At 44.7% G+C, this 23,727-nt stretch overlaps 1 protein-coding gene across 1 annotated transcript; it reads right to left on the reverse strand.

Moving 5' to 3' along the window:
* Positions 1–186: 186 nt before the first annotated feature.
* Positions 187–23,081, reverse strand: Dlst (dihydrolipoamide S-succinyltransferase). The gene is made up of 15 exons (XM_028771858.1): positions 22,961–23,081; positions 22,413–22,446; positions 18,773–18,821; positions 15,670–15,725; positions 15,484–15,558; positions 15,232–15,287; positions 14,564–14,675; positions 11,993–12,145; positions 11,028–11,104; positions 10,033–10,130; positions 5,731–5,861; positions 4,530–4,603; positions 3,818–3,901; positions 3,272–3,439; positions 187–1,659 (listed from the first exon to the last, which is right to left on the reverse strand). Exons 1-15 carry the CDS (start codon positions 23,021–23,023, stop codon positions 1,525–1,527), a joined length of 1,365 nt encoding a protein of 454 aa, XP_028627691.1. The 5' UTR covers positions 23,024–23,081; the 3' UTR covers positions 187–1,524.
* Between the last annotated feature and the right edge of the window lie 646 nt (positions 23,082–23,727).

Here is a 23,727-nt window from a genome sequence, read left to right on the forward strand (position 1 = left end):
TAACATGTCTAAAGTATGGGATGGGGGGCCTGGTGTGCTGCTCAGAGAAAAGAATATGCAAACATCCTGGGTTCCACCAGTAGCTCCATCAAGACAGCCAACTCAGGATGAAGTAGCTTTCGATGATAGTGACATTGTGATTGGGACTGTACAGCCTCAAGGGTCAAAAGAGCACAGACCCTGGAGCCTTGTTTGAGAACAGTTGCCCTTTAATTTTCATTCAAAATCAGTCTCTTTAAATACTTGAGTTACAAGTTCTGAATGGTGTAGATGTAGTAGCAGATGCTGCAGGCACTCAATACTGACCTCTTCCCCTCCCCCCAGCATGTCTTGGATTACAAGAAAAAAGGGAATTCAGCACTAATGACCCGCGTTGACTGTCAGCAGACTCAGGCTGAGTGTGGCATACAGGCCTAGGAGCGTTCATGACCAGCTGAACATTTTACCATGCGTCAAGAATATTCCAACAACTGCACCTGTTCCTGAAGGGTGATCTCAGAGATGACATCATTTCTTCACTGTCCTAACTCCTGAGGCTGGTTCCCACCAGTCCATCCTCTCCGGTGTCTGTGTCCTGCACCAGAGGCACCAAGACCCTGTTCCCCACAGGCCACATCCCAGGAAGGGAAGAACGGCCTCTGCCAGCACATGCTCACACCACCCTCAATTCAGAAGCTCTCATCAGCCTGATCTGGTGAGAACAGTCCCTTCACCAGGCTGTCCCACTGCCATGATGTGCTAAACTCTGCTTTAAGTGAGAACAGTGATTCCTAGAGGCTGGAAAGGGTTGGTATGACAACAGTTGCACGTAATTATGCCAAAAGGAATCAATCTTCCCAGTGCCAGCATACGATGGAGCCTGTAAGGGCAAGGCAGGGTTCAACTCCTATCTGTGATCATAACAGGTGACCTCAGGGGATGCTGCACAGTTCTGCCTGTCCTCAAATCCCCAGCCTGTGCTGCCTGGAAGAGGTAGAGAGGCACCTTGACGCCACTGACAGGTCAGAATGACGGTGCATTTAAGAAGCAGAGCAGCACCTCTTTGCCTGTGTCCAATACCTCCACACAGGTGGCATCAAGTGAGAACGTGCACAGCTGGGACAGAGGCTGCTTTGAGCCCGGGAGGCAAATCATCCCCCAGGCATCTCTGGAGAACATTTTCCAAAGACAGAGATTTGAATCACATGGTCCCTGGTGGTACCCCTATAGTTACTGTTACTGGAGAGAAGCAGAGTTGTCTTTGCAGAGGACTGGAATAAAGGCAGGAATATTAATGAGCAGTCATCCATTAAGGCTCTCTCTCAGGCCCAAGACAGGGGACGGTAAGAGTCACACAGAGAAGAGCCTAGAAGGAACACTAAGAAAAGGCTGTGAAAGATGCTTACGTAGTGCCCTGGCTTCCTCGCTTGAGGCCAACAGTGTGTGCCTGCCTGTCATCAGGCTAACCTGGGATTGATGAGGGGACAGGGAGAAGACTGGTTTTCAGTTCCTGCATGATCACTAGGTGGGGTGTGTGGCTTCCTCCTAAAGGTCTAGGAGGAGGACTCTTGGATCTTCTACTGCTGCCTTGATTTTTCGGAGGAAGGTCACAGCCTCTCTGCCATCAATCAGCCGGTGGTCATAGGTCAGGGCTACATACATCATAGGTCGAACTTCCACCTGCAGAGAGGAGAGGTCAATAGATCTGTATATCCAGTGGATCAGAGAAAACGCCCTGCTGAGGGAAAGAGGTGTGAAAGCAAAGACCATACCAAAGGCTTTCCTACCAGTGCTGCCTCTGGGTAACTTAGGTTCTTTCTCTTTCATGCAGAGCTCTTCAGTTGTGGCTGCCTGTAGGAACTACTTTGAAGTTACAATCTTTATTACTAGTATTTCTGCACTGTGTAGATCCAACACTGGGCCTTGTGTATGCTGAGCAAGCACCTTACTACTAAGCAACACCACCGTCTTGAAGTTACAATTTAAAAACTGTATTTTATTTGTTTTTGGAACGGGTCTCGTGAGGCTGTTCTCAAGCTTACTATACAACCACAGAAGACACCAAGCCATTGGTCCTCTGGCCTTTGCTTCCTGATGCTGGAACCACAAGCATGTACTGCCATGCGGGTTTGTCAAACTCGGGGCTCTGAGCATGCGAGGCAGACACTTTACCACGGCTCAGCATCCCCTAATCTGAGGAGGAAAAACTAACCTTGAGTTTAAATCTTCTGCTATCTGCCAGCATCTTTAATCTCAGTGCTCAAGAGGCGGAGGCAAGCAGACCTCTGAGTTCAAGACCAGCCTAGTCTACATAGATAATTCCAGGACAAATAAGCGACATAAAAAAAACCCCTATCTTGAAAGTCCATGAGTAAAAAAATAAGTCTGTTGTGTGTAGCTGTTTTCCAAGAAAAAGACTGATGAGTTTTGGATTTATAAAGGAGTCAATGACCCAGAAACATTCTAGACACAGAAGTCTGAGGACATTTTATTTTTTTTTAAACTAACTTATCTTCCAATAGCTAACTCAAGCCCTTTGGCCTCCCTCATACCTTGAACTCTCAAAAAACTTACAAGCTTCTCATACAGTTCTGTAGCCCACAGAATGCTCCGCACTGTACCCTGTTTCCCAGGGTCAACTCTACCCATCTCTGACTCCCCGAGGTGCTCTGACAAGGTGTCAACAAGTCCTAGAGGAAACTTAACATGCATCAGAACTGTGCATTTCTGCTTCAGTAGATTGAATGTGTATGTGTGTGTGTGTGTGTGGGGGGGGAAATGTCTAAGAATTTACTTTGAAAAAAGAAATTATGGGCTAGAGAGATGGCTCAGCGGTTAAGAAGCTCACAACCATCTGTAATGGGATCCGATGCCCTCTTCTGGTGTGTCTGAAGAGAGCGACAGCGTTCTCATACATAAATGACTACTTAATGTGTATGAGAATTTCACCCACACATGCATGCTTAGTACCCATGGAGGATAGAGGAGGTGCCTGATACCTCAGAACTGGAATCACTGATGGCTGCAAGCCACTCTGTGGATGCTGAGAACTGGATCTAGTTACTCTGCCAAGAGTAGCAAGTGCTCCTAACTACTGACTCATGTCTCCAGCCAGATGACATCAATCTCCTCAGATCAGTTTGAGAACCAGTACCTTAACTATCATTTAGTAATTAAGAACTGAAGCGTAAGTCTGAAATGACAGTGGATGCTTTATCATAAGGATTTGGTTAGGTTTCTCTCTTCAGCCAGCCATTCAGCGACTAAACATCTCAGCGATAGTGGTTCTTACCTTGCCTCCCACAGCCACAGGCCTGTCAAAGATCCCATGCATGCCCAGAATGGCAGACTGTGGGGGGTTGATAATGGGTGTTCCAAAGAGCGAGCCAAAAACTCCTCCATTGCTGATGGTGAAAGTGCCTCCATCCATATCTTCAATGGCAAGCTCGTTCTTTCGGGCCTGAGAACAAGAAAAATTAAGTCAAACCAGGTTTCTTTGCTCCAAAACAGTAACTCTAGAAAATTCTTATCTGAGATCGGAAGGGCCAACTCCAGCAAACAGGACAGTGGCTCGGCTAAGGTGACTACCTTCAGAGAAACCGTGACCCTACGATCAACATTTCTCTCCCCAGAAGACTCTGAACGGAGGGATTTCAATCACTGGAGCATTTGAGGCTCTGCCTGATGCCTCTCCTTAGAGCTCATGTGACACTGCTTTGCTGGGAGGCTATGTAGTCCCTAGAGGACCAGACTCCAGAGGCCCGAGCAGCGCCAGCGTCTGCAGGATTTGTTCCCTCAACTGCCCCGCAGCGCACGTGCACACTTCCGCCTACTGTACCTTCTCTCCTAGTTCATTAATGGTCCGTTCAATATCTGCATAATTCATGGTTTCCACATTCCTGATGACAGGAACCACGAGACCCTGGAGAGAAAAGTTGTTTTAAACTGCAAATGACAGTACTCTTTATAGTTACAATTTCCCCAGCCAGAACACCTTAAACTCACTGTGATTAAAAAGATTTATAGTAAGATAAAGGAATGTGGTATGGTTTTTAAAAAAAAAATGTACTTTTACTAATGATCTCCTAAAAATACAGAATTATAGAAATAACCCCTTCCATATGATCATATTTTTAATATAAATAAGGTAAGATCTGTGGCGGTTTGAATGAGAATGGTCTCCACACGATCATATATTTGAACATTTGGTCTGAAGTTGGTGGAACTGTCTGGAAAAGATTAGGAGGTATGGCCTCCTTTTGGAAGGAGGTGTGTCGCTGTAAGCAGGCTTTAAGTTTCAAAGAAGCCATGCTATTCCCAGTTAGTTAGCTCTTTCTAGTGTGTGACTGTCTCTCAGCTACTGCTCCAGTACCATGCCTGCTGCCACTTGTGTTGTACTGTGATGACAACTGACTCTTAACCCTCTGAAACCGAAGCCCACCCAATACTCTTTCTTCTGTAAGTTCCCCTGGTCCTGGTGTCTTAGCACAGAAATAGACATAACTAACACAGGATCTAAGCAAGCACTTCCAACTCTTGCCCCAACATACCCTCGGGGTAGCAACTGCAACACTGATGTCAATATAATCTCTGTACACCACTTCCTTGGTTGCATCATCAATCACTATGAAAGAGAAAACACACGTTACATACAACGCTCTTGGCCAAGGCTCAGAAGTTAACAGAGTAAAAGTCTTCAGTGGTCAATGCAGTGTCGGATGACTAATCAACATGAAAATAACTACAAGTAACTGACACTCTCCTGGCTCCCATCCCGATTCATACCAGTATTTCCCAAGCTTCTGAATCAACCTGAACGTAGGAGCATGCTGTTCCACAGCTCACAGAAGGTGCACACAGTAGAAGCATATTAACGGCTTATCTATGCAAACCTTCCCTGAGCAGAGAATGGCTAGATATCAAGTGCTCTGTAAAAGGCAAAGGAGGGTGTAGGATGCTGCCCATCTACTCTCTCTAGAGATCCAAGCGGACGTGAAAGAGGTCTGGCTTTTAAATATACCATCTTAAAACAGAAAACCAATTGCTGAAAACTGTACCTACCTATAAGAAAAGCAGGCTTGGGAATCTTCCAAAGAGTCTACGCTGGATTGTTAGAGTACATGTCAAGTGAATGAGAACTCGGAGAGAGGCCAAGAGCAAAGAAAGCCCTCCTGTGAGGGCTAGCACCTAGAGCTCAGCACCCAGTGGAGGAGAGACTAGGGATTCTAGGCTGAGAACTGTAAAGTGTCACTGTCCCCTCTCCTATCTTCCAAGGAACACAGAAGTACCTCAGTACGAGACAACAAGAACCGTAAGATAGATCAACACTTCCACACCGAGAGGGAGGAGAAAAGAAAGTGAGAACGAGCCCAAGCCTCCCCCGAGGCCCCCAGCCCAAAGACAATGGGCAGCCCGGAGCCTATGCCACACATCAAAGTCAAGCCTCCAAGTAAAGGGCACATGGTGGGGGCGGAGCAGCCAGAACCTGAGACTGCCTATGATACGAGACAGCCTTGGAAGCTGGACTATCCCAGAGCTGCCTACTGCCAGAGCAACTGCCAAGCTACACAGTGCGGGAAACCTTTTGTCCACTTGGTACAGAGAAAGTAATCATGTTAGTATTTGGTGAAGGTGATCATGTTTCCACAGATTGTGAATAAAAAGCCTTGGTGACTCCTAAATGTGACAGCAGGTCTGTATTCAGACACTCAGCTCCAAAGATCTTTGCCACACTGGTCTCAAGAGACTTACCTGCATTTACAACAGGCTGCTCCTGCAAGGCGAAAGCAGAGGCCTTCACAAACGCTGACATGAAGCCTAATTTGAGGTTGTGTTTTTTCAGGAAAGCATCTTTGTGCCGAGCTCTCATCTCCTGTATGTTACTGTAAATACATGATGGAAAGACATTGTCATTGAAGCCCTGGCTCTGCTGTGTGTACATGTGCACATACTGCCACAGGCTGAGTGTCAAGGACCTCTGAGCACTGCTGGCAAGGGCTGTACCCCTGACCTATGCTCCCCAACCCACCCTCCAGCTCATCCTTTTAGGTGTCTTGAAATAAATGATTTATCCTTAAACCTGTAATTCCTCTGCTTCAATCTCCCAACGAGCTGGGATTACAGGCCCAGACTACCCACCAGGAACAGCTAACGCCCTCTTTTGAACTTCCACAGGTTTTTACGCGTGTATACAAATGGATGGGCTTTCCCTTAGCTTGGACCATCTAAGTTCAAGTTTTGAATCATTCTCTAGGGGTCAACGTAATAAAGTGTTCTTTCACAGAATACTGACCTAGAAGATCAGCGCCACCCTGTCCTTCAGATGGCTGAGCCCTTTTAACGCAATCCTTTTAGTTCTGAGTCACAGATTTCAGTGACAGATAATCTAAAGATCACATTGAATACCACCTTACCAAACAGTATATTTCCCTACACTAAAATTATGAATTATCCACATTGGAAACAAATTTAAGTTTCAAATTAAGTTTATAAGCAAATGCTAAAAAAACAATATTACTTTTGTTAGAATCATATTTAAAAAAAATTAAAGCTTCTTACTTTGTAATAATTCTCCTACCTAACTAGCAGAAAAAGAAAACCGGCCACCTGTGAAGTGTAGGTTCCACAAGCAATCGTAACTACATGCAGGAGGTAAGTCTGATGTTCTTCTAGGCTTGTGCAAAGTCAGCGGACTCACTCTTTCCTGAGTTAGCAGTTCTATCAACTTGCTCATGAAACAGTTACTAATGCCCATGACATGTGATGGGGAGGACTGGGCTGGGCACCAAGATACAACAACACACAGCGTCTGATCTTAAGATTAGTTTCACCGACTGTGGTTTCCTTGGTATTTAGAAAGTGGCTCCGTGTGGGCTGTGGCTGTCTGTCAGATTCAGTGCTGGGTTTGCCTCTGAGAAGCCTTTGCAACTTGAACATCCTCTGGTCTATCAAGCTAAGATCCCCACCTTCCCCCGCCCCCCCCCTTACGCATTGCAGAGCTAGTGAAAAACGTTTCTCCCATCCTTTCCCACAGGAACTTCTGTGACTATAGGGATAACATTCCTCAATGAAAATTGAATTTAACTTCATCTCAGGCCCAAGTGCTCACGTCTCCCTTTCCCCCTATAATGACTTAATTCAACATTAGCAGGAAAGATAAGACAGGTGCCCTCTAACTGCCCACTTCAGACCTTTTGTTTTTGAAAAAAGGAAATTTTCCTAAGGGGACTGATTGGGTTTAAAATGTTTATTTTCCTGAGTCTAACTTCATTTAGTGCTAGAATTACCACCCTAAAGGCATTACTGCAGGAAAGAGGCGTGGTGGGTGTCTCTGTTCTCAGACCTGCCTGAATGCCATTTTCTGGTCATTAAGGAGTTTCTATTTCAGAGCACAGCCCTTGGAGGCAAAGCTGGGACAATGGGGGAAGGAACAAGTCTCAGAAAGGCTCCTCTGGGTTAGCTGATAGGCATAAGACCCAAAGGGCACTCAATGTAAACCACATTACTGGCTACAGTGAAGCCTCAGGCCACTGCTAAGTGACACTACATTAGCTACTGAAAGGAGATCCAGCTATTAGACAGACTCACAACCAGGGATGTTGGGCCAACTGCATCTTCTAGAGACACAAATATTTACATGCTTCGTCTTAAGAAACTGGCTAAAATTTCAAAGTCCAATTTAATTTGTGTACAATTTGTCCCTAATGCAGGAAACACAGCTGCAGGCTTCGTGATTCATTAGGAAAAGTCCTTCCCTACATGATGGATTTCCCAATAAAATAATGACATCTAGTGAAATTAGCCAGACCCTACATACTTCAATAAACAAACTTCCTCACTGAGAAGCAGAGGGAGAGACTTAATACTCAAAGCAAAGCGAGATGGGTACCTTGGAGACGTGACCTTTGACTTAATTCATTCTTACACTGACATTCAAACTCCACTGAAATACAGATCCAACCTCCATTCTATCCTATACAGACTGTTGGTGCCAAAAACAATCTTTTCTGTTTCTTGCACTTTCTTGACAGTGCCATGATCCAAATTGCTAAAGCTATTTGGAATGACTTTCTCTGTACACTACTTGGCACTTTCATGTTGTTTTGTTTTAAATTGAGACAGGCTCTCATACAGTCCAGGCTGGGTTTGATCCTTATGTAGCTAAGGGTAACCCTGACTAGCTGATCCGCCTGCTCCACCTCCCAAGCACCAGGATGACAGATGTGCACTCCTCACCTGGCTTAACTGCTGGCCATTTTGGAGAGTCCATTCAAACTCCAAAAGTAAATACACTCCCTTCCCCACTTCATACTCATTTTTATCTTTTTTTGTTTTGTTTTTTGAGACAGGGCCTGTCTCTGTATATCCCTGGCTGTCCTGGAACTCACTCTGTAAACCAGGCTGCCTGCCTCTGCCTCCCAAGTACTGGGATCAAAGGTGTGCGCCACCACTGCCTGGCACCATTTTTATCTTTTTGATGCTTTTTTTCTAGATTTTATTTAGTGTTCAGCAAAATGAGATAGCAAGTTCCAAAGCGCTTTTCCACTCATCCCCACAGCCCCGAATTCCACTTTAGTAATCTGCATATGATAAACACTTAAAATACTTATTAAATAAAACTATTCTCTTCCTCACAATGCTGATAGTTGGATACATCAAAATTTTAAAGAAAACAAGAAAATCAACCATTAGGCCATTACAGGAATGGGTGTGGTGAACTGAGGTTAACTGTTTGGGGGCTAGGGAAGATACCTTTGTTCCCAGGTAAGCATGAAGACCTGAGTTTGAATTCCAAAATCCACATAAGACCAACCAACCAAACCTGGGTTTGGTGGCACACACGTGAAATCTCAGAGTTACAGAGGAAGGAGACACGCAGACCCCGAGGACTCACTGGTTACTCAGCTTAGCCTACTTGACAAACTCTAGGCGAGTAGAAACCTACCTTAATAAACAAGGTGGGTGACTCCCAGGAACGACAAATAAACTTGATCTCTGGCTTTTATATGTATGCATGCACACCTATACACTCATATAGTATGTGCGCGGGCTCACGCGCACGCGCGCACACACACACACAAACTCCATAACCAAAACTGGATAGAGTACGAGCTGTCCTTTTGCCCACTGGATTCGGAGTTGCTTGGGAACATACACAAGAAATAGTCACTGTTGGAAAGAAGCAGAGCGTGGTGCCCTTCCAGGTACACTGTGAAGGGTTTCCCATCCCAAGGGGTAGCAACAAGTGGGTCATTACTAGCAGCAGGACATGGTGGCACCATCACCATCATCCTCAGCTACAAAGAGAATTCAAGCCCAGCCCAGGCAACATGAGACACTGTCTCAAAACAAACAAACAAACAAACAAACAAACAAACCAGTTTGGGCATAATGGCACACACTTTTAATTCTAGTACTTGGGAGGCACAAACAGGCAAATCTCTGTGAGTTCAAGGCCAGCCTGGTCTATATAGTGAGTTCTAGGCCAGCTAGGACTATATATTTGAGATCCTGTCTCAAAAACCAAACAGGGACTGGAGCACTTATGAGCACATAGTGCTCTTCCAGAAGACCCAAATATGGTTGCTTGTACTCACGTCAGTGGGTTCCCAAGCACCTGTAACTCCAGTTCTAAGGGATCCAACGCCCTCTTCTGACCTCTGCAGACCGCCCCCCCCACCCTGAACCTATACATATACATAAGTAAAAATAAATATAAAAACCTAAACAAAAATGATTACACTGGGCTAAGTTATCAGAGACCATACATAATAGCTCAGGCATCAAAGTTCAAAAGGCTAAGCTTTTGACGTTGTAGTAAAGCTCACTATTTTCTTACATATTTTCTAATTCATTCCATAGTATTAGAGAAGTAAACTAGCAAATTAAACCAGTAGGTCATGTTGCATAAGTCAACAAGGAGTAAAGCAGGAATAAATACCTCTCCCAGGTCAAGCTAGTCTTGGAATCAGCATTTGGTAAGGGCTAGGGTAAGTTCCCGTGTTCTACTACAATAGCCACAGATGTGGGGACTAGAAGGACTAGAAATCCCACCTCATGTCAACCTCATTGAAAGTCGTCAGCATTGCACAAGTGTTCTGGGCTTCCTTCAGACGCTGGGCAATGCGCTGTCTCATCCTGTTCATTTTTTCCTGAAAGGAAAGAGGAACGAGTTGACCATCTGACCATCCCCAGTCAGTGAGAGGACTCAGCTTGCCAGCGATGGATGACAAGCACTAGAGAGCCTCCTGCCTCTGCCTCCAAAGTACTGGGAGTCATGGAGTATGCCACAATGCTGGGCCCAATCACTATAGTTAAAGCTAGAGGCTTTCCCTTTCCTGAGTGGCTTCAGCAAAAACACAGAATCAGAGACCAAAGTTTTCACTCAGATGTACAAGAAATTTGACCAAGAACAGAAGCTCAGGAAATAGTGTGATTTAAAAACCAAAACCAATTTACAAAAGGAAGACTGTGGTGGAGGTCCAGGCGCTTCAGAGTCATTTCAGAAAGGGCAACTTCTCTTGATAAAGACTAGCGTGAGAACAGCTACTTGGGGAATGGAAACTCAAAAACAAGCTTTTGAGGCTATGGTATTTTAGGAAGCATTCTGAGGCAGAGAACCCACACTCTTGACCGTATTTCCTTGAGGGTTTTGTCTGCTCTGACAGAGGATTGTTACAATGCAACAATCTGGCCCACGCTGGCTCCCCAGCTGAGGCAAAATATCCAGGAAGTCTAGAAAGAGAGAGCTCAGCAGACTACTTCTGAGAAGTGCGTGTCACTGTGGGAAGAAACGGGATGTGCTACTATTTTCTGCAGCTATTTACTCATTTGAAGCATTTTGCCAACAGCAGGATACAGTAGGAAACCCACTGTGTTCAGAAAACATGTTCTAGGTATACGTCTGACAGTTATGAGACCGTGAACAACGTTCTCCCCTTCTCAAGGCCAAGGCAAAGACTGAGGTTCCAGCCCTCTCTAATGGTGAGCACCACACTCACTGCACAGCGACTCTGCCGCCACTTTCCTGGAAGCTGTCAGAGGCTTACCCGGTGTTCTGAACGCAGACCTTTAGCAGCTCCTGCCTCAGCCAGTGGAGGAGCAGCAGTGGGTTTTATTGCAGACACTGAAAACGAAGAGAGGGCACAGCTACATCGGACACGGACAACAATATTTTCACACTGTATTATCATTTATCCTCAAGGTACTGAAGTTTACCAGCATCATTCCAAACTCATAGGTCAACAATCGCTCACAGAAGTAATGAGAAAAAAGAAAAAAAAAGAAAGAAAGAGCCGGGCAGTGGTGGCGCACGCCTTATAATCCCAGCACTTGGGAGGCAGAGGCAGGCGGATTTCTGAGTTCAAGGCCAGCCTGGTCTACAGAGTGAGTTCCAGGACAGCCAGGACTACACAGAGAAACCCTGTCTCGAAAAACAAAACAAAACAAGCAAACAAACAAAAAAGGAATGAGACTAGTGTTGCATGGTTAGCAAATAAATAGAAGGCTGGTTTGCAAACCCAGTTCTTCAGAATCTAGACAGCTTTCTACAAAGCAGCCAACCTGGTGTGTTCAGAGCCATGGCGTCAGACTGTGTCTGTGAGGAACATGGTATCACACGAAGTACCTTCTCCGCAAGAGACACCTGACAGTCTGAGACTGTAAGGGTTAATCTTCACTGTCAGTCTGACAGGCTTTAGAAGCACTGGGAAGAGAAAACCCTGGCTATGCCCCTGACCGTGTTCCCAGAGGATCTGACTTCTTGCTCTTAGTGGGGAGGCTCACTGTGAATGCAGCCAGCACTGTACTGTGGGCTGGGGTCAGGGAGTGAGGAGCTTTAAATAACAAAGTGAACCAAGCAGCAGACAATCTTTCTTGGCTGCAAAGGCCATGTGACCTTGCACTCTGACACCACACCTTCCTTGAAATAAAGGACTCTCATCCTCAAAACAAGCCAAAATAAATCTTTCCTAAGCTGCTTTCCGTGAGGTGTTTTGTTACTACACGGTCTTACCTGGTTTGCTAGAAGGAGGTTGTGAGGGTGAGGGCACTGGTGGCATCTGAGTGGGCACCGGTGCTACAGGGGGAGGAGGGGCAGCAGGCGCTTCGGGCTCTGCTTTGTGGGCTGCAGCAGGAGCTTCAGCTGGTTTGGCCTTAGCAGGAGCAGCTGTAAAAAAAAAAAGAGAGATGCCATTGGCATCATCCCATGGAAGGCAACTAATTGCAGCTACTAAAGAGGATTTACAGACAAAAGGTCTATTTTCAAGCCTCAAATGTCTCCTCGGTCTTTGCTACAGGCAAAGCATCAAGTGGTACATACTGACATAAGCCACTGCTCTCTATTCTCAGGTCTCCCTAAATGTCCTTCTGGCTCAATTCAGATGCCTTCCCGATTTCACAAATATTAACTAACATCTACTGACTTTTAAATTCAGCAGGTACTTAAAAAGCACATACTAAGCCCAAGGAAATGAAACCTAACCCAGTGGCTCTCAGCCTTCCTAACACTGTGACCCTTTAATACAGTTCTTCATGTGCTGACCCCCAGCCGTAACATTATTTTCATTGCTACTTCAGAACTTAATTTTGCTACTGTCACGAATCATAATATAAATATCTGATACGCAGAGGTTTTGGATGACTCTTATCAAAGGGTCATTCAACCTCCAAAGGGGTTGTACCCAGCTTGAGAGCCACTGTTTTAAGCAAAAATAACAAAGCAAATGAAAATGTTAAAATATACACACAAATGCGACATACTGCTAACCATGTTCTATTTTCACACAACACAAACAAGAAATACTCTTTTTGTTTTGTTTTTCAAGACAGGGTTTCTCTGTATAGTCCTGTCCTGGAACTCCCTGTAGACCAGGCTGGCCTCAAACTCATAGAGATCCACCTGCCTCTGTCTCCTGAGTGCTGGGATCAAAGGTGTGCGCTACCACCACCAGGCAAAAGGAATACTCTTAGTCATTAAAAATTTTAAAAGGTGGGGGAGGGCTGGAGAGATGGCTCAATAGTTAAGAGTACTGACTGTTCTTCCAGAGGTCCTGAGTTCAATTCCCAGCAACCCCATGGTGGCTCACAACCATCTGTAATGGGATCTGATGCCCTCTTGTGGTGTGTATGAAGACAGCTACAGTATAACCATATACATAAAATAATTCTTAAAAGAACATTTATTTTAATAAATCAACTTAAAGAATTGTTTTTGTTATTATTAACTGTGTATATGTGTGTCTAAAGGAGGGTATGTGCATGTAAGTGCAGGTGCCTGGAGGCTCACGGGAACCCCACAGCTGGAGTTTCAGACAATTGTGAGTGCCATGTAGGCACTGGGAGTGAACTTGGGTCCTCTGAAAGAGCAGTGTCCAACTCTGAACCACTGAGACATCCTCCAGCCTCTGAACTCTTTAATCTTAAATGAGCATTTGATAAAAATTTTATTTTGGGTCCTGGAAAGATGTCTCAGGTGTCCCAGCATGAATACTGACAAGTTCATTCATCCTAGCTACTTTAGATTTTTTTTTTCCCCTTACTTTGAACTTGATCTTGCCCTGACCAGCCTCAATGGTCCATCTACCATCTTTCTGTTTGACTATTTTAACAGTTAAATGCTCTAACTACAAAAATCTCCACTTACAAGTCAGAAAAACAGATTTTCTAATCTCTAATATGGACTGTAAGGTCCAGTACAGACATCTTTCTTTGGCATTTCTTCCAAACAGAAATGTCAATTTTCCCTAAGATGTGACATGTAAGAAGAAACTACAGGGAAAGGAAATGATTCAGTGGTAGAAACACATGGTACCAAGTCCGACAGCCTGTGTTCCAGGCCTACTGCCCACATGACAGGAAGAGAAAACCACTATTAAGTTATCCGCAGACCTCCACACGCATGCCTTTGTATGTTCACACCCCACACAGATACGCAGACACACACAGACACACACAGATACGCAGACACACACATACACAAATGTAATTATAAAAAAAGGAAACTAAACTCAGTCGTCTACACTCAGTTGTCTACACAGTGGCATTCAGGCCTAACTATATGTCAGAATCACCTAAGGGAATACTACAAAACTATAACAATCCAACTATTATAGCAAGGTGACCAATCAGAAATCTCAGGAGCTCGAAGCTTTTTCACTTGCATTTCTTTTAAAGCTCCATGTGATCCGGGTCAGGGTGGGGAAAATTACTCTCTTTCAGATTCCTGACTTCTGTTAGTTCTTTTTTTTTTATTCCAGCACTGAGGACCAAACTCAGGGCCTTGTACTTGCTAGGCAAGCGCTCTACCACTGAGCTATATCCCCAACTCCCTGTTAGTTCTTTAAGAAAAAGATCCAGTCTGAGAAATATGGAAAGAACAGAGTATTGTGGGTTTTTTAAATTACCTGGTTGGCTTAGAACTTGACAATTAAGAGTTTACCAACTATCAACAGGATTTCTCCTATCCCTCAACTAACAGTGTAACTAAAACGCCAGGCTGAGGCAGAGGGAGTTGCTAGGACAGAATGCTCAGCTCAACCCCACCAGGAAACACTGGAGACCTTGACCACCAGGAGAACTTCTTTACCACCGGTTTTCCTGAGTGTGAACAGAGGAGTTCCTCCTTCAACTTTGCCCCCATCGGGTACCAAAAGAGCTTCAATTATGCCATTTGCTGGTGATGGAACCTGCACAGAAGTCTGGAAAAGAAAGAGATAAAGACAGATTCCACATTTGTATCAACATTATTCAATCAGGATGAGTAGTTAGAGTTACAACACTGGGCCGGGCACTGGTGGCGCACGCCTTTAGTCCCAGGACTTGGGAGGCAGAGCCAGGCGGATTTCTGAGTTCGAGGCCAGCCTGGTCTACAGAGTGAGTTCCAGGACAGCCAGAGATATACAGAAAAACAACCCTGTCTCGAAAAACAAACAAACAAACAAACAAACAAAAAAGAGTTACAACACTGTTATATCTGGAATATTACATCTTCTTCCCACACAGAAACACCTAAGGCCATGTCTTCAGTCAGAAAAAGGTAAGTCTATCGTGAGCATTCACCTTCTGTCCTTTCTTAGAAACACTAAAACATACTTTAGTTACTATGTTTCCAAGTGATATAAGGAAGAAGACTGAAAGCAGCCCAGGAACCTCAAAGAAAACAAAGTAGCAACTGATTAAAGTTACTAGTGTGTATACTAAGTATCAACTGAATAATCAAAATTAAGTTGTAATTAATCTTTAGGCTAAACCCACCTTGTCTGTCTCAATCTCACACACCACTTCGTCTTCTGCAACCGCATCTCCAACAGCTGAAGGATAGTCAAAGGACAGCTGTTAGCTGGGAGCCTCTGGGCCCCTTTTAGCCTATGTATTAAAAGACCACTTTCCTACAAGACTGGGAGGAAACTGATACATAAGTAAAGGAAAGGTGGAGCCAGTTTCCACTTGCTGTGCTTCATGAAGAGACCTTAGTTTTTAACTTAAATGAGGAAATAAAAATCTCACCTTTCTCCCACCTGACATCTCCCTCTGTGACAGACTCTGCAAACGCTGGGGTTTGGACTGTAATTACATCATTCTCTAGGGAAAAACAAAACAGGAAAACTACAAGTGCTCATTCTGTCTTTTTAATGGTTGTTAGTTGTTTCTCTTTCCAGTAAAAGTCCATTCACAAGAAATCAGGTACTTAACTGCACACAGCCGTGGTCTGGAAGAAGCGAACACTGAAGACGCTACAGTTGTTAACGCTACAAAAGAAACATAAATGTTAACTCTTTTAGAATGTGAACCACTAATATTTCAGTCTAGTCCAGGTACCAGGGCTAACTCTTGAAACTGGTGAATCTCAAACAGATCTCATGCAGGGGAACTTGTCAAAGCACACATATCAGGCCTGACCTGGACAGATTCTGACTCAGCAGGTATAACCCCAGAACCTATTACTACAGGTGTCTTAACTAGTGCTCAGTACTATAATGAAATGTCATGTCCCAGAAGAGTGAGACAGACTGGTTCTATTAAGAAAAAGAATTCTGATCCTTTGCAAACTAATCAAAATGATGTCTCTTCCTGATTAGGTTTCTTTAACCAAATCCTCAGCAGTGCACAGATATGCCAAATACAAATGCGTTACTATCCTCAGGATTAGATTTAGATAAGGCAGCAAAATGATAGTAAACTCAGAAGCAAAAAGCAGAGTTTTGGGCAACCACCAACTCCCCCCCCACACACACACACATTAAAAACAACAACAGCAACAACAAAACAAAAACCTCCAAAAACCCAACTACATGGTATTTCTTATAGCATTCCCTTGCAAAGAGGCAGCACATCTGCCCACCCTGGAATCACTGCAAAAGGAAATCCAAAACCAGGCCATTTGATGTGTGCAAACTCATTAAGTTACTTCTGGGGAATGAAGATATAGATACACCCGGTTACTAAGGTTATCTGTCATTCATTGGTTATTTATACAGTTTGAGAGAATGAGTTAAACTGATGGAAAATTTGCTTTTTATACAGGATTTAGGGGATCTTCTCGCCAGTTTGTTGTTGTTGTTTTGTTTTTCCAGACTAAGTATCACTATCCCTGGCTGTCCTGGAACTCAATCTGTAAACTAGGCTGGCCTCAAACTCACAGAAATCTGCCCTGCCTCTGCCTCCCCAATTCGGGGATTAAAGAGATGAAGCATTATACCTTAACAGGTTATCTTTACAATACATAAGTAGACTTAATTGCTTTTTGTTCTCTTTTCTTTTATGTCAGGATAACTTTAAAATGTATGTATGTATGTAGTATCAAGGAGACCAATACAAAAATACAGAACACAGAATACTGTGTATAAAATTTGTATACATACATAAGAATGTAATAAAAACATATGTCCATGGGCAAAGAATAATGAATGGCTAATGTGGAAAAGAAGGGGTTGCTTTGGCAGACACCTAGAAAGCTGGCACACTGGCTACGTCTTGGAAGAGGTGCTCTACGGGCTAGAAGGCAAGGATAAAATACTTATCACTGGGCAGTGGTGGCTCATGCTTTTAGTTTTAGCACTCAGGGGGCAGAGGTCAGCGGATCTCTGAGTTTGAGGCCAGCCTGGTCTACAGAGCAAGTTCCAAGACAGCCAGGGCTACATAGAGAAACCCTATTTGGAAAACAAAAAACAAAAGTGATAGCCTTTTGAAACATGAAATTACCTGTTAAGTAAAAACAAAGTAAAAAAGTTTTAGATTGAAAGATCTTTTAAGCAGGTAAGATGGCTCAGTGGACAAGGGCTCCCAAGCCTGGTGACTTGAGCTTGGTCCCACGGGACCCACATAGTAGAAAGAGAGAACCAACTTCCCACAAGACCATCACCTCCGTATGAAGGCCATGGTGTGCTCCCTTCACCGCTACTACACAATAAATGCAATCAAAGAATTTTGTGTAAAGATCTTTTAAACAAAATAGACATGCATAGAAGAAAAGACAGCATGCGACACAGATGGTGTTACTAGCGTGACACAGCTGAGGGTGACTCAAGTGGAAGTTCAGAGCTTTCCACAATTAACTTTAAATAGTTTTGTGTTGTATTTGTTACATGAAGTCAGATTACCCCTCATTATCCTGCTCTCCATTTAAACTGAACAAGTCATTATGTTTTGACTCTCTGAATCGTTTTTTTAAATTATGAAAGCATTACTTGCTTATTGTTGAGTATTAGAAACAGGAAAAAAGAACTTTATAATGGAATTACACATCAAAAGATGGAATATTCTATAAATCTTTTATTTCTTACTTATCATAGTGGGAACATGTTAAAACACTATAGCTTAACCGCTGGCTGTTTGTCTTTTTTGAAAGACACCTGAACATATAAATTCTGCAGTGCAGATTCTTAGAAATGCCATTTCAGAACCAGGCATACTGAGTGGCACACGCTTTTAATCCTAGCACTCAGAGGATCTGAGTTTGAGGCCAGCCTGGTTTACAGAGCTAGGTCTAGAGTAGAAACCCTGTCTTGAAAAAAACCAACCAACAAACAACAAAGATTTCAAGAGTTTTATATTCTAACAGCATGCTAATGAAACATTTTGGAATGAAAGCAAAACTTCTTGTGCTGCATAGAAAGAAACTCTCATTCCTGCCAAAGCTTCACCCTGTAAACAAGCAGCCCCACGGTTCCTGAAGAGGGAACTAGAAAGCAGCCTCTCAGCACACCCAAAATACTTGAACTGCAAAGCAACTCAAAACAACACTCACAAGTACCAGTTAATCTGGACCACACGTGGATGGCCGTCCCCCAAACTCTTCATCAGGCAGTAACAGCATTCTTACCAAACCAGCCAGAAGTCCTAGGCTTACTTAACTGGTCCTTTATATTTATTGATTTTTAAGATGAGTAACTATGCTACCAAGAGAGGGAATCCTCTCGATTTCTGGAATGAATGTGACCTCCGGCCCTCAGCTGCACTTGTATCCAACTAGAATATCAGGTTCCCTTAGATGCTCATTCTCATTTTTAAGAAAAAGAATGAGAAGAAAGATAGCTTCAAGTTAATAACTCATTATATTTTAACTATCTGCGAAGGTCCGGTACACTTTTGGTCTAACACCTAACCACTGAACTGATGACAAAGGTAGATTACAATAAAAATGACCATGATCATCCAGGTTGGGTCTATGGATTCAACCAAATGCCCTTAACTTCTAGAACTGGGGGTCTGTGAAAGCATGAGTAGTTTAAATTTAGAATCTGTGTCTAAGTAAATCTGCCATGGCCACATATCTGCATTACCCAGTGATACTTACACCATCGTCCTGCTGTCAGGGTAACCTGGTCCCTGACATAAGGAGATCCCTGCAAGAAACAAAACAACTCTTAATCATCATCTCTTCTACACAGTGTATTACATGGAACTGTCCATCCTACAGATCCCAGACAGAGCGAACCGGAACTGTCCATCCCACAGATCCCAGACAGAGCGGACCAGCTTCAGGCTATAATATAATCTCTATCACTTAGACTCCTGCTTCTCAGATGTTCTACCTGCCGTGCTGGCAGCAAAGAGGAAGATGAAGAGTGGATGTGCACTTGGAGGGGAAGAGATCTGATGCTCAGACCTAAGGGCTGTATAACCTGCCTGCCTTGGAAAGTCACTGATCTTCATTAGTCTACTATGTTTGCATAATAAAATGTCTCTATTACCTTTGAAACTTGAAAGTAAGATATGATAGCTTGTCCTGTGACTTTATATAACCTGAGGCAGCGGAGCTGACCTGGCTGTAAAGGATGAGGTTAGAAACTGTACTGACTGAACCCTAGTGGCAAATACTATATAGGCGGCTTTAGGCTTAGGGTCTTCCACTTGTCCTACAATACAGCAAAAATCATCTCCCTCCCTGTCAGTTAACCTTTCTCTGATGTACGTCTTTCACCTGGTCACTCTTAATAAAAGATGAGTCCTTGTGACTTCCAATTCAAAAAGGGTGATTTGCTTTTTTTTTTGACACTGGCCAAAGGCCTAAGCATGCTTGCCATGACACTCTGGGATGTCTTCCTGTTTCTTGAGAACTCCCTGCCCTTTCTGCAGCTGTAAGCCCACACTTCCACTGCTGACCATGTGTGCCTTCCTGGACCCTAATTCAAAAGGCCTGGTCAGCTCCCTCCTCGTGGCAGCTGCTAGATTCGGTTTGCCTGACCTGCCGGTTTTCTCTCAAGTTCTAATAAAACGATCCTTTAGCAGGAGAGTGGAAGGGGGGGAGGGAGAGAGGGAGAGTCCCTACCCACTAAACCAACTGTCCTTATCATAAATTCATTTCCCCAGTATCTACTAACCACAGCTGCTTCTTCAGAATATATTATTTTTGCTTTCTTTTTTTGCTATTGGTGTCTATTAATAACCCTTTCAGCACTCTGGGTGCAGACGACATCAACTGAGAGATACCCAGTCCTTATGCACATACACTCCCTCACAAACATTCCCAGAGTCAGGTCAGCCAGGCATCTCTGTATTCAGCAGCCAATGAGTGCAGCGCAGATTCTAAGCAGAACCTGTCTTTGAACTAGAACACAGCTGCCCACACAGATTTTTGGAAACTGGAGTCCTACAAAATTTATCCTATGACAAGTTTTATTTGTACAGTACTATAGGCTTATAAGGAGATTTCACACAATGGCCTTTTCATGTTCCACTCTCAATAGCAACTCCCTGAAGTAGAATGGCCACTTGCCATCATTTCTATTTCATATACAACTATGTTGGTGACTAGCCTAAACCAGAATACTTGAGTCAAGATGCCCATTCCTAAGCACAAGGCTTTTCCTTTTCCTTACAGCATAAAAAGTGGAGAAAATACTCGTGGCGCCTTCCAGCATTCTCAGCTGAACAGAAAGGTCATAACTGAGAATGCACTATGGACTGTGCTTGATACCTTATGTCCTCCTGGCTTAGGATAAAGTCCAAGCACTTTATAGTTCTCCACTTAGCCTCCTTTGTATTTCCAGCTGACCATCTGTACAACTGGTCAAGTCTCTTCCTGCTTGGAAACATTTGCACAAGTAATTCCCTTTGCCTGGAATAGCATTTCCCTGGCTAACTCATGCACTCTTTAAGCCTCATCTTAAATGTTGCTTCCCTGGACCCTCTACCCTCTAACCTCCCAGGCTAGCTTTATCATCAGGATACCTCATGTCTCATCCTGTACTCCTCAGGGACCATCGTGTCATTTTCTCCCTATGTGTACATAAATGTGTATTTGCTTCGTCTATCCAGCTAGCCCAAGAGAGTCTTGCAGATGAGACCATCTCTATCCCTACCACCTAGCTTAGCAGCTAAGTGAGCACTCTAGTCCGTTGACAGGGCTGGGACACGGCTCAGTTGACTAGTAAGAGTCTTGCCCAGCACAAGTCTTGGGTTTGATCTCCAACACTACATAAAACCAGGCATGGTGGTACAACCCTGTGATCCTAGCACTTGGGAAGCAGAGGCAGAATGATCAAAAGTAAAATGTCAGCCTTAGACTACTTATCTAGTTTGAGCCCAGCCTGGGCTACATCAGACCCTATCTTTCAGACACAGACATACTCCATTGAGTCCACAAGAAAATAAAAACACTTCTTTCAGTGAAGCAGTTTGGGCTGAGGAAGGAGTCAGGTGGGCCTTACTTAATTAATAGTTTTGGTTGAGTGACCTTGGCCTAGAAATCTGGGAATATGCTACTAAATCTCACTTGGTTATGATTAACCCAAAATTGCACAGAAAGTATTCAGAACATTTGGCACAAGAAAGCCTACATACAGTTAAGATTGAATCTTTCAACAAATGTTTTGCCAGAGCCAGATGTGGTAGCGAAAGGCTGTAATCCTAGCTCTCTTGAGGCTGAGAGGCAAGAGGAAGTTCAAGGCCATACATAGCTCTAGGCCAGCCAGTGCTAAACAGCAAGACTTTGTCTCCCAAAATAAAAAAGAGGGGGTGGGCAGGTGGATGAATAGATATTTGCCAGGCCCCTGATGAAAAGTCAGTTACGGAAGGTTGTTAATAACTTTCTCCCTCTATCAAAGACAACAGCAACCCACACACAGCTATGAGAATGAAAATCAAAACTTTTGGGGCTTAGGGGTTCAGAACCTGTATTGCTCCCGCAGAGGCACAGGCTCAGTTCCCAGCACCCCCATCAGACATTTCACAAGGGCCTGTAACTGCAATGACAGAGGATCCCACACCCCTTCTGGCCTCTGGGGTCACATAATGCCAAGCAAGCACATACAACACACATAAAGAAAAACAAATTTAAGAGAAAAACAACTAAACTTCCAACAGTCTACACCATCATTTACCTCAGGATACTGTTTCCTTTAACTAATGGCTTCCTGTATGCCACTTTGTTTCCAAAAAAACACCACACCTGTTTCCTTCTGTACTGGCTTCATGCATTCTAACTCTTCTCTCTTTTTCCTCACTGACTCTGTCACATCCTCCAAGTCACAGCTTTAATGTCACCTACTTAAAAGAAACCTGTTCTGTCCATGCACACACTTCCAAGCACTTACACGATTTGATGATCACGTCGTCAGCAATTTACACCTTGCTTTCCCCTTAAGCCTTAAGCTCCTGGAAGACAAGACTTTTTCATTGTTGTCTCTCTAATGAGTACCTAAGCTCAGTGCCTGACAGTGTAAACCCAATAACCATGGGCCGGTGGTGTAGCTCAGTGGTTAAGTGCTTGCCTCTCATGCCCTAGATTCCCTCCACCACAAAAAGCCAGTACCAAAACCCAGTAAGTGTGCACCGAGTGAATAGACGACAGCGGTTATACTTAAGGAGTATTTTGCTTCTTATCTATCTGAATTCATTGTCTTTAAATACCATCAGAAGAAACATCAGATTTCCTCACATGCTGCTCTGCCCACGAGAAGAGCATTTTAGGTGACCGCAAGGGCAGAACTTACCAGGCAGGGAACGTCTCCCTAGAGGGCAGTTCCCCTGTTGAGAAAGAAGACATTATCGACGTCACCCAAAATGAAAAGAGGGGGAGGAAAAAAAAAACATTTTTTTAAAGCGCACGTTTATCGTGATGCTGATAGGTGAATCTCTTAACTCCGAAAGTAAAAGCAAGACTCAGAGTCGGCCAAACTATGTCAACCTCCCCACGAGACTGACAAGCGCTGGTTTTGAGACCGCGAGGAGACAGGCCGCGCGATACGGCTGGGGGCCGTGCCTCCTCTCTTAACTCTAAGTCAATGTCGCTGCGGGCGCGGCTCCCAGCCCCGGAGCAAAGGGTCCGGGACACAGCAAACGGCCGGCGCGGGCTGCCTGGGAGAGGACAAGGGCTCCGGGGCTCCGTCCACGCGGCTGGGCGGCTCCGCGGGCGTCGGCAGCCCCTGCGTCCCGGTGCCCTTGGTGCCCGGCCTGGCCAGCACGTCCTGCCCTTCAGCCTGCCCGTCCGCCCACAGCCAGGTTTGGCACCCATCGGAGCCCCGGCCCCGCCAGACAGTACCTTCTGGAAGGCAGAAAGCGAGCGGCTGAACGCCCGGGACACGCAGCGGGACCGGGACAGCATCGCGGAGGCAGCGGGATGGAGGGCGGGCGGACACCGGATATAGGGCCCGGCAACAACCGGAAGTGAGACCGGCCGCAGCACCCGCCAAGCAGCGAGGGGTGTTCGGAGCGAACCACTAACCCTGTTGGGTGCCGGGCAGGGTGAGGCAGGCTGGTATCATTAGCGGTCCCAGCGCTGGGAAATCTGTGGCGCTGTCAAGAGAGGGTCAGCTTGGGTTAGTATTCTTCGAGGACAACCATCTGGCCACCGGAGCGCCCCCGGGTTCAAGCCTTGCCTACCTTTCCTCAGAGCTAGTTCTGTTTGGCGCCCTTTTCTGCTGTCCCCCAACCCCCCAGCCTTTCTGCCTCTGCACTCTAGGAAGAGAGGATATTGGCTAAGAACTCGGATCTCAGGCTGGTGGTTAGGCTTATGCGGACTTGGGCAGGTGACACTACCTCTCTGAGCCTGGAAGTCCTCAAATACATACTTGCACTTTTCACTACCCAGTTTCCTTAGCCCCGTCCCCTTCCCCCAAGAGACCAGAGTACTTGGAACTTGTAAAGGTCACGTTCTTGTATCCTTTCAACACAGGGGGTTCTCAAGCTGTGGGTCGTGATCCTTTGGAGGGTCCGACGACCCTTTCAGCGGGGTCTTATATCAGATATCCAGCATATCAGATACTTATTACAACTTGTAACAGTAGAAAATTTACAGTTATGAAGTAG

This window comes from Grammomys surdaster, unplaced genomic scaffold (genome assembly GCF_004785775.1).
Source record: "Grammomys surdaster isolate TR1022 unplaced genomic scaffold, NIH_TR_1.0 210, whole genome shotgun sequence".
NCBI lineage: Eukaryota > Metazoa > Chordata > Mammalia > Rodentia > Muridae > Grammomys > Grammomys surdaster.

What these genes read in the sequence shown, in the direction of transcription:
- Dlst (XM_028771858.1), bottom strand. Translation starts at nt 23,023, where the DNA reads ATGCTGTCCCGGTCCCGCTGCGTGTCCCGGGCGTTCAGCCGCTCGCTT. An exon ending in AGGGAGACGTTCCCTGCCTG is followed by an intron (nt 18,822 to 22,412) that starts GTAAGTTCTGCC and finishes TGTTTCTTGCAG; the next exon opens with GGATCTCCTTATGTCAGGGA. An exon ending in GTGAGATTGAGACAGACAAG is followed by an intron (nt 14,676 to 15,231) that starts GTGGGTTTAGCC and finishes TTTCTTTTCCAG; the next exon opens with ACTTCTGTGCAGGTTCCATC.